At 52.0% G+C, this 11288-nt stretch overlaps 1 protein-coding gene across 1 annotated transcript; it reads right to left on the reverse strand.

The window, feature by feature from the left end:
* Positions 1–282: 282 nt before the first annotated feature.
* On the reverse strand, positions 283–8680 carry DUSP7 (dual specificity phosphatase 7). Its single transcript, XM_032990118.2, has 3 exons — positions 8022–8680; positions 5232–5660; positions 283–2692 (listed from the first exon to the last, which is right to left on the reverse strand). Exons 1-3 carry the CDS (start codon positions 8431–8433, stop codon positions 2385–2387), a joined length of 1149 nt encoding a protein of 382 aa, XP_032846009.2. The 5' UTR covers positions 8434–8680; the 3' UTR covers positions 283–2384.
* Positions 8681–11288: the final 2608 nt, after the last annotated feature.

Here is an 11288-nt window from a genome sequence, read left to right on the forward strand (position 1 = left end):
GGGAGAATGGCTGGGGTCAAAGCCGGTCCCATTCTCAAGCTGTTCTTTGTTCTCTGGTTTAACCAATGCCCCATATCCCTCTCCTCACCCTCCCACCTCCCCCTCTCCATTTTACCACAGGTCTTAAAAATTAAGCTGTTCATGAAACCATACACCACACTTGAACACTGCCCAGCAAATGCTCTTCATGGTCACAGAAGACTACTAATCGACTATAAAAAAACGGATAAGAGCAGCATGCCCTTATATGGGCAGAGGCTAGACAAGCATCTGACACAAACATCATTTTTAAAGAAAAAATAATATTTATTTGCAATATAAACAAAGTCCCAATATTGGATCAGTATATATAGGGTCACTAGTTTTCCTTCATAACTCAGAAAGCAGAACCATTCCTCACTAACAAGCTCTCATTTGTACTAATCAGAAAATGCATCTTTTTTTTTTTTTTTTTTCCTTTAAAGAAGAAAGACCACTAACAGCACAGGAAGCCTTTACAAACCAGCTTAGCTGTAATGCAATACAGATGCACTGTCAAAAAATCCCTGAAAAAATAAATTCCTCCATGAGGTAAGATGCAATTAGGATATCCTCAATTTTCTCACTCGCAACCGTACTTACACCCATTCTCCCTTCCAATGACCCACGATCCCAACATTGTTGCAAACAAAACCCAACAAACAAACAAAAAACAACCAGAAAACAAGAAAAAAAAGCTCATTCCAACATTCTGGTAACATCTTTAACAAAAAGAATGGTTTCAGGATGTGACAGCGTCAAACATTCCTCCAGATGGAGATTTTTTTTTTAATTATTTTTTTCTTTTTCTTGAAAAAAGTACAAAAAACTGGATATTTAGAAAAAATCCGTGGCTTTTTTTTTTTTTTTTTCAGTTACATGAGAGTTAAAGTGGACAGGGAGGGGGGAGAAAGGAGGGACTACATTGCAGCCAATAAAGAAACCTCCAAATCCGTTCTGCCCTCCTCCCAGAAATTATTACCACTTCCTCCCCTCCCGGCTCGGTATAAGGTGTTTGCCAAACACTAGCCAGAAATATAAACAAGTCTTCTCAGAATAGAAGGCACGGCATAAAGTTATTCGAAAGAGGAAGAAAAAAAAAAAAAAAAATCAGAACCTCTGTTGAAAGCTCCAATCATCTCAGAATTTGCCAGTTAATATATATATTTATATATATATATATAAAAAAATTCTCTGTTACAACGCTCTTCTCATCATTTCCACATCTCTTCACTCCCCTCACACGCTCCATGCGTGACGATTCAGTCCTGTCCCACTACACAATCCTCGCTCTGCTCCAGGCACTCGCCATGTTCCCCCCTCCACCCCGCACACGTGGGAAAGAATCAAATGTGCACGAGAAACACCAACATCACAACTACCTTCTGTACTCAAGAAGCTGGAATGGTTTCGGGCCAACCGGATGACGTTAAGTCAGTCAACAGGCAGCAGAGAACGAAGCTGGGCTCAGACATGCTTCTACCAGCTCTGGAGGCTACAAGAGTTTTACCTCTGGCAATAGCAAACAGTGTTTTTGGCAGGGGTGGCATTAAAAAAAAAAAAGCTTGCGGCTTAGTCACCTTGGCTGAATCAGTGCAGAGTTTGTGATTGTGAGTGCAGGAGTAGTGAAGGGGTTGCGTTTAAGCCCAACTGGCCTTCACACATAACAAAGCTTCCTACCAGATGCTAACAACAACAGCAGCAGCATGTATCTCTCTCTGGAGTACCCAGTAATATGCCAGGACATACCAAGGCTTCACAAAGTGTGCAAAATGCATTTGGTCAATATAAACATTTGATTAAAAAAAATAATAAATGATCAAACAAGAAACGAATAAAATACTGGTTTTGCAACCTCGTCTGTACAAACAGTCAGGAACTTACATATTTAAAAAGAGTTTGAACCCAAAGCTCGAGTAAGATCTACCTTTTCTTTTTTTAAAATCAAAAAAAGTAAACTTGGGTTTTAAAACAGTCTTGGCCCAACACCTTTTGTTCAAGGTTTCCAAGTGCATAAATCTCCTCATTTTCCACAGCAAGCTAACCCCCGGTAGCTCTTCACATGTGTGCGTGCTCTGACAGTCCCAATGCACCCAGAAAAGCGGTTATTGCCGGTAACAGCTGCGTTCAAAACGCTGTAACATCGCCCGTACTAAATAACCCCCTGTAAAAAGACTACCTCTTCAAACCATTTTGATCAGGACACTAATGAACGGCATTAGCCTTCTTAAAGCAGCGATCAGGCACCTCTGCCCAGAGAAGCTAGTCCTTTCAGAGCTGCCTGGCAAGACAGATATTTTTGTAAGAGTTGAAATGCTCAAGAGAAGCGATTCGATGCTCGAGTTCCCGACCAGGTGGCATCCCCTTCATGTGGACTCCAGAGTGTTCAGCTGAAACAGGTTGTGGTTGGTGGGGGTGGTGAAGTAGAGCTGTTCGCTGGGCGAGCGGTTGTCACATGGGCTGTTGAGTCCCAGAGTCCTCTCAAAGTCCAGGAGCTGGCCCATGAAGTTAAAGTTTGGGGAAATGTTGGATTTTTTCCTTTTCACAAAGTCATAGGCATCATTCAGGGACAAGTTGAGTTTTTGCATCAAGTAGGCGACAGTGACTGTTACGGACCGGCTGATGCCAGCGAGGCAGTGAACAAGGATCCCACACTTCTTGGAACGGGCCTCATCTGAAACAAGACAAGGAGAAGGGGGAGTCTATTATTCTGCACCAAAAACGCACGGCTTTGGAGCAGGGCCAGGTGGCAGCTGCAAGCTCCCAGGACCAGGACGACTGCCAGAACTGGATCCCCTGCTCTTAGTGACACCATCTTGTGTCCCTTTGACACCCACATCTCTCCCCAAAGGGCTCCCGAGAGATTCCCACTGCGCGGCAAAGCTGCACATCCCCGTTCCACACAGCAAGGCCAAGCATCTCACATGCTTGAGAAGTACTAATCAAACCTGGCAACAAGTCCCTTGCCTTGGGAGCATCGGTACCCTCTACTCAGAGAAATGCAGTAACCCACTGAAGGCAGATGGAGCAGGAAACAACAGCTCCAGGGAGATGCTGGTGGTCAGGCACAGCACACCCACCTCAACACCAACTAACCGGGAGAGGCTGCGCACTTGACACGAGGCTGCAGCCCAGCACCTCACAAGCTGTTCTCGTCTGCTGCTCTCGTCCTCCTCCCACTAGAAAGTTATGTGAATGTAGTCAAAGCCAATTTAAGCAGAGTCTGAAGTGCAGGAACTTCCCTTATTGTGAAATTGTTCTTTAGGATCGACAGAAACACACTTCACCACAAACAAACGCTTGTGTTGGAGGAGACTCTCAGGATGAATGGTAGCGGGGAGCAGGAATGCAGGCTGGACCAAAAAATGGCGAGAGAACAGCAACGAAATTTCCCCTCCCTTGCCACCGATTGAAAAGCACACACACACTCATTGTCTCTCACACAGCCGGAACAGCGTGATCCCTTTATGAATTGACATCTTAGTGCTGAAAGAGGGACACGCCGCTGAGAGGACTGAATGCACGCAAGTACCCAGCACTGCTTACTCCTGGGCAGCCCTATTTGAAGTCAGTCATTTGACTGAGAGCTTGGCGAGAAGGGAGAAGGTGGCAGGAGTAAGAGGATCCTCAGGCAAAGCCAGAGGTAAGACACACTCTGGCACCATGAGCACAGAGAAGGGCAAAGATACAGGCAAAACAAAATCCAGACCCAAGCCACAACAGGTTTTCTGCCCCAGCTTCCAAAACCAGGCAAGAATTTCCAGTACAGTGGGTAATTGCCCCCCACACACCATACCCATCCCTCCCCTCAGTCTCATCCCGTTCGACATTTTTGCTTTGCATCTGACCTGCACCGCATTTCTTGGTGTTTGGTTTTAGATGAGGTAATCCTCCATTTCCTGTCATTAACTGGAAAGCACAAGTGCTGTGTTCACAGAGACATCGTCTGACTGGAGCAGACGTACCCCAAATGCTACATGCCTGCAGGGACCCCATACCTCACCCCTGACGTTTAATACCACGTTCCATGCGGGAAGTGCAGATGGGACATCAGACAGGTCCCTGCTGCCACACTGAAGCAGCCACTTCTGACCACAGTCATGTTACTAGAGGGCAGAAGCTGGGAGCAAAGGAGAGCACGTGGGAACCAAGGTTTCTGATAGCTGAAAAGCAGCCAAAGACCTCTCTGCTGCGTTTCAGGCCTTATAAGTACAGTGGGATCAGAAACCAGGGGGTAACAAAGCAGCACTGAAATGGGCCACACAGATTTCAGACTGAAGGTGAAGGTCCCCCTCATCTTTGCCTACACACCAATCTTTTTAACCAGATATGAAGCCATAGAGCTTGTAATAGTTAATGGTGGTAATGACTACCTGTGCTATTCACCCCCCCATAAATCAGAACTGATTAGGCTAACGACCATCACCGGTAGACAGCACAGGTCAGGCTGAAAGTGTACATCCCTATTCAGTCCGACAGACACTTCTCACAGAATAAGAAGCAATTTTCGAACATCAACACTAGACTAGGTGAAGAGATCTGCCCCCCTGCACCTCTCCCTACAATCAGCCAAAGCTGTCTCAGGGGCTGTCTGCACAGCAGTTTTTCCAGCTGAGCTCTGCAGTGTAATTATGATCACTAACTCATTGTGTTGACACTTACCTTGGGAGAAGTATCCATACAAGGAGTTAGTTATGCTAGGGTGACTTACAGTGGGATCACAACTAGATTAGTAAATCCCCTTGGGAAAAGAAAGCACAACACACCCCCACAGCTCCCCCTAAGATTTTAACCACTTTTGGGGCTAAGGAATTGCTGGCACCAGTCATATTAATGTAGCTCCCATCAAGACTCATTCCTCTGAGCAAAGCAGGCAAAGGAGCTCCCCGCCACCTCAGTTCAGCCATTTCACACAAGTGCAAATCCCCATACAAGGGCAAGAGACAGAGGGGCCACTGTCCCCCACTGTCAAAGTGGGTTACCACTTGCAGGTAACCCAGCTGAGGTGCTGTAGGAAGGCGAGACCACCCCAAACCCACCCAGGGTGACATGCACCAGAAGTGTCACCTCGGCAGCATGACGCTCAGCTGCTAAGCTAGTGCCGATGCTGTGCCCAGGAGACGTAAGGCCAGAGACAAGCAACAACCCTGGGAAGTTGCTTGCCACATTCCCAAGCGGTGAGTACGAAAAGAGATGTTCTGCCAACTACCTACCAATGAAAGCAATGGCCTCGGGAAAGAACTGCGAGAGGTTCTGGCTCCAGTGATCTGAGATGGGGATCTGCTTGTACTTGAACTCTCCATCGTGCTCAAACATGTTTGGCAGGTTGGGAGTCACATTCAGGATGTATTTAATGCCGTATTTGCCCAGGACGTCCAAGTTGGTAGAATCTTTGGCACAGCCCAGGTACAGGTAAGGTAGGATCTGGACCGGAAAGGCAGGCTGATTGCTAGGGATGGGGCTCCCATCTGACTCCGTGGCACTGCTGGGTTCCCTGTCAGATTCGCCATCCGAGCAGTCGGAGCTTATCCGCAGTCCTCCCAGGCCAAGGACCGATGCAGGGGGAGAGTTGCTGGGCGAGGAGCTGTCAAGGTTCGTCTCGCAGTGTTCTGAATATTCAGTCTGAAACTTGTTAAAACCACCTGAGAAGGGGGAAAGGAGAGAGGGAAGGGGAGAGGCAGAGAGAAAAAGATCTTTTATTCTTCAGAATGGGAAATCCTTCTGCCTGGACACAGGTACATGTTACATAGCAAGTCCTTGACAGCAAAAAGTTGGTATACATTCAACTTCACACCAAGAAAGGCATCTCCCTGGTCCCTCATCTTCCCTGAGCAGATTGATACTGAGCAAACAGGTCCTGGGAAACCAAAGAGTGTTTCTTACAAAGTTTGATAAATGGGGGCCAAATCTCAATCGCAAAAGAAACAAACATCCAAAAATAAAATTAATGGCAAGAGACAATCTCGCCTTGTTTAGCTTCTCAGAAATAAGGGTCTGGGGCAGTTTAGGCAAAAGCTATTATGCCACCTAGACAGAAAAGCACTGAAGTATCTGTGAGTGAAAAGATAAAGCAAGAACAATGACCACATACCCAGCTCAGGCACCCAATAAAAATAATTCACCTTCAAGCAGGAAAAAAGGCTGTAAGTTTTGCCAAAGAGTGATCCTCACACCTATTTTATCACTACAAACACGTTCTGCCACATAGCAGCATCACAGGTTTGTTCTTCACCCAAACCGCAGGAGGCTTGAGGAGGGATGGGACCCTTCATGTCTGCTCCTAAGCCCTTTTCTCTGTCTCCTCGGCTCCACAGCTTGGGAAGGCAGGCAGAGGCAGGGAAGCAAAAATCCCACCAATCTACCTCCTTTCTAGGCAGTATTAAACCAGAGCTCGGCCATCGGTATCTGACACTGACAAATGGTTTAATTAGAAAGGCCTCCTGGAAACTTTGTTAGTGGGTTCGGCGGTTGTGGCGGGGTCACTGAGCAGGACAGACAGCTCCTGCCACATCCATTCATGAAAAAGGCTCGTCCTCATCCTCCTCCTCCCCCCCGCGCCGCCAGACAGCGCCGAGGAGCCATTTTGGAATTTTAATTGGAAACATTTCCCACCGAGGCTCCCAGAAAAAGGCAGAGAAAGGGGCTCAGCTCCTCCCCTGCCCATCGGGGAGAGCTTAGGAGTAACTTCAAAGCTGCTCCATCCTGCTAGGGAAGAGTACAACGGTGAGAGAAACAGAAGGATGAAGCGAAGGAGCAACAGAATCCATCGGGAAACCCCAAATCAGGATGAGATGGGATGAGGGTCTCACCCACGGGCAGAGTGGAGGGGCTGCGGGGGGGGAAGTGGGATGAACCCCCGTGCTTCCCCCTCCCCATATCACATTTGAATGAGGCTTGTGCAGGCAACGCAGCCTTAAAGGCTGGTCCCCAAATACCTTCCTGTCCCCCTGCCACCCCACCCCCGTACCAGGGGCTCCCTCGGCTACCCAAAAAGGGTCTACCAAGAAGCAGCAGTGGTTTTTTTTAAAGGGCTGCAAGTGGCAACTTTCTTCACCACTCTGCCCCCCCACTCCTCCGCTCTTCTGTTATTTCTGCCTCAAACCCGCCACCCAGCGACAGGACTGGGGGGACTGCGAGGATGGGAAGGGTCCCAGCAGCCCAGCTGTGGGCTCTGCTCAGCCCGCTGCGGAGGCCTGCTGGGATCTTTCAAAATGGTCAAAATACAGCCGCCCCCCACACCCCCAAAGAAAAAAAAAAAAAAAAATATCCAAAACCCCAAACCACCCCAGCCCTCAGAAAGGGGCATGTGCGGGGCTCGGCTCCCCGCTCCTCCATCGCCCTGTCCCGGGGGAGCCGCCGGGCTGCCCCCTCCCAGCCCCGCCAGCACTACCAAGGAAAGGGGGGGAGAAAAACCCAAGCGCTTGCTTTTCGGAGACGGGAGAGGGAAGGAAAAAAAAAAGGGGGGGGGGGGGGGGGGGAAAAGGTGCTTTCCTGCTCCCCCTCCCCAAAATCCGGCCATCCCTTCCGGAGGGGAGCCTGGCGCCGGGGCGGGGAGCCCCGAAAGATCCCCTCCGGGGAGTGGAGGCGATGGGCGCCCCGGGGGGCGGCGGCGCCCGGCCGGAGTCGGTTTGGGTCAGGACAGCGCTGGGGGGGGCGGCGCGGCGGCGGGTTTGGGGGGGTCCCTCCAGCCGCTTCCGAGGAGGCGACGCAGGAAGAAGCGGGGCGCTCCCGGCCGCTTCCAGCCTGCGACCATTTTGTGCAGGGGATTAACGCGTGATGCAGAGTGCGGGAAATATATATATATAAATAAAAATAAATCGGGCAGCGGGAGGAGGGGAGGAAGGAAGCAAAACAACGCAGCCACCCCTGGCCGGCCAGGGCATGGGCGCCCGGCGATGCAGGGGCCGGCCGGGGGCTGCGGAGGGCGGGGGGGGGACAACGACGACGGACCAGGGCTGCGGGAGCCGAGCGGGGCTGGAGGAAGGGCGGGGGAGGCAGCTCACCTTTCAGGTAATAGGCTTTGCAGCCGTCATCGCGCAGCTTCTGGAGCAGGAGCCCCAGGACGGAGGTGGCGGCGCCGCCGTCCTGCCAGTCGGCGGTGGCCTCGTCGTAGAGCAGCACGGTGTCGGCCTTGCAGCGCTTGACGAAGCGCTCCTTGTCCTCGTGGTTGGGGATGATGGAGCGGATGGGCAGGTTGCCCTTCTTGAGGCGGCGGAGCATGAGCCCGGGGATGGCCAGGTTGATGGCCGTCTCGATGTGCGAGCTCTCGAAGAGCTCGTGGGGGCGGCAGTCGAGCAGCAGCAGCGACCGGCCGCCGCCCGACTCCAGCTCCTCCTGCAGCCACTCCGCGCTCTTGCACGGCATCGCCGCAGCCATGGGCGCCCGCGGGGAGCTCCCCCAGACCTGCGTTTTCATGGGGCTCGGCAGCGGCGGCCGCCAGCGCCCGGCCCACCGGCCACCCACGCGGCGGCCGGACGCGGCCCCGCTCCGCTGCTCCCCGCCACCCGTGTGTCCCCAACTCCACCCCCCCCCCACCCCCCCAACACCGGGGTGGGCTTGCGGCTGTACCGGCCGTGGGTGCGCGGTTGCCTGCGGCCCGGAGCGCGGCGGCCCCCGCTCTGCCCTACGCGGCGCGCCCCATCCCGGCGGCCTCAATTAAAGCGGGGCTTCGCCGGCGGCTCGGCGTGTCATGCCGCGGGAGGCGGGGCGGGCAGCGGGGCCGGCCGGGCGCCAGCTACGCCCCGCCCCCGCCCGCGCGTCACCGCCTCCCGCCACGTCCCCAGCGCCAATGAGGCGCGGGGGGAGGAAGCGGGCGAGCCCAATATGGGCAGGGGGCGTGGCCTGCGCGGGGGAGCGGGGAGGGGGGAGCGGCGGGAGGGGAGGGGAGGGGAGGGGAGGGGAGGGGGGGGGGGCAGAGCGCGGGAAGGCGCGCGGGGGGCCGCGGACCCCGGCCCACGCTGCTGGTGGGAGCCCACGCTGCTGCAGGGCACGGCCAGCCCGCCGCGCCGCGCCGGGGCACCGCCTCCCTTCCCCCCCCACACCTCCGCCCCCGGCAGCTTTCAGCCAAAAGTTTAAGAAAAAGTTATGGGAGTGAAGCGACGCGGTGGGCACGGGCCGGTGGGTGTGGAGGCCTGCGTGGGTTTTGAGTGGGTCGTGCCCAGCCCTGCCTCTGTCTTTGACAGCAACGCACGGTTCCAAAATAAAGTTGACTGACACTCATTAAGCCTCCGGATTCCCTTTCGTTCTCAGAATGAGCTTCAAAATAGATGGTTTTATCTGTGCATCCTTGTTTATTTTTAGACTATCTTCCCTATTGGTATCCACTACTATAAATACAAACCTTTTGTGCTGCAATACTGAAATTTCAAGACAGGAATGTAACTGGAGGCATCCTTCTGGTTTCCTTCCATCTTTTACGTGCCTTCTCATGTGAGTCAGTCCTCTGGTACCAGAAGATTTCCATGCCTCACACAAACTGTTCCTGTTACAAAATAGATTTGATCTTTCTCTTTTTAATGAGCAGGATGACATTAAAAACGTGGTTTCGTATGAGCTGCTTCTATTGCAGTCTATTTTCACCATGCAGACAGCCAAACGTTGATGGGCTGCTCAGAGAGGTTGTGCAATCTCCACCCAGGTTGGTTTTCAAGATCCGACTCAGCACAGCCCCGAGTAACCTGCTCTGACCTCAGGGCCGACCCAGCTTTAACCAGGAGGTTTGTCTAGAGTCCGCTTGTGGTCCCTTCTCACCTGGGTTATCCTACAAGCCCTCGCTCTCCAAAATCCCATGGGCATGAGTGGGAGGGGGAACGGCTCCTCCTCCTCCCCTGTCCAGGACAGATGAGCCATTCCTTTTATTGCCTTAACTTCTGTTCTCTTCAGCCTCTTACTCTAAACTTCCTCAGCAAACAGTGTTACAAAGGGAAGAGCCACGGTCTGTCACCAGGCTCAATGACATGACTAGGTCTCGACAGGGCTTTTTCCCAGGTGGCTGAATTTTGAGGTCTGGGCTGCATCTTGTGTAACAGGAAAGATATTGTTCTTTAAAACACCCCACACACACGCGCAAACAAACACGTTTATACACATACACACCCCTAGACTTATTCGTAATATTGTTTAAAACTGTGCTGTTCAAATGACATTGTCTCAAGGCAAAAATTACAAAATGGATTGTATTTGAAGACACTTTTCATCCGGTCAAGATCTGCCACTACTGAAACCATAACAGAGCCACTGGCTCCCCAGTGGTCTTTCATATATACCCTCAACACATAAAAGGAGGCCATTTTCCTCTGTCTTTAGTACAAAGGCAGCACTTGGCTGCTCTGGGGTCCCTGTCTCCTTTTGGTCTAATTCATAAGTCTGGATCCTAATGAAAATACAGACTCAACACAGCACTTGAGCACATGCTTAACTTTGAACATGATGAGCATCCCATTACAAAATACTCCGTGATTTCAGTGGGACCGTGCTCCGAACCCTTCGTGGATTTCATTGGCATCAGCAAAATAAACGGCTTGTTCTACATCACTTTTTTTGTGATTCAAGTGTGTCCGAGAAAGCGGAACAGCAGAAGCTGTCCACTTCCCCTTGCCCAGTTTATTTTTACCGCTGGTTGCTGTGGGAAGCTATTGTGATTCAGTGTTGCAGTAGGAAGTTACTAACGCTGTTCTTGCAGCAGAGGATGTTGAGGTTCTTATGCAAGCCACCGTCACAGTGAAAATAGCTGACCTTTCAGTATGTTTATCAAAGCACCTTCAATTCATAAGAGGAACAGCAGTGGGTTGTGCAAAGGACTTGTATCTGTGTCTCAAGTTCTTGGTGTACTGAAAAACGCTCCCAGAAATCTTACGGGGACTCCTTGGCTCCCCTTTGGCGGTGCGAGGGAGGCAGGTGTAACCGCCAGCGTGCGGTACTGTGAAACCAGAAGAGAAATGTTTCACCTCCATTTTGTGGTCGCATTAGCAACCACAGAAGTTTCGGGACAGGCTCCAGGCACATCACCTGCCGAGGCAAGACCAGATTTCGTCCTGACGAGGGCGAAAGTAAAATACTGTCACCTAACACTGGTGTGGCACCCTCTGCCTGCTCAGCCTGGAGCTGAGGGTCACTGGGAGAGAGTCCCCTCGCTTCTCCCACCTCCGGGCCCTCTCCCAGCCCGGCTCCGGGGGGTGAATTCCCCCCGCAGCCCAGCAGGCAGGCCGGGCAGGGCTGGCAGCCGGGCAGCGGCTGGTGCCAGCCTGTCGGCATGCTGCCCTCTTGAGTCA

Source organism: Tyto alba, unplaced genomic scaffold (assembly GCF_018691265.1).
Source record: "Tyto alba isolate M040663 unplaced genomic scaffold, T.alba_DEE_v4.0 Super-Scaffold_3, whole genome shotgun sequence".
NCBI classification, from domain to species: Eukaryota; Metazoa; Chordata; class Aves; order Strigiformes; family Tytonidae; genus Tyto; species Tyto alba.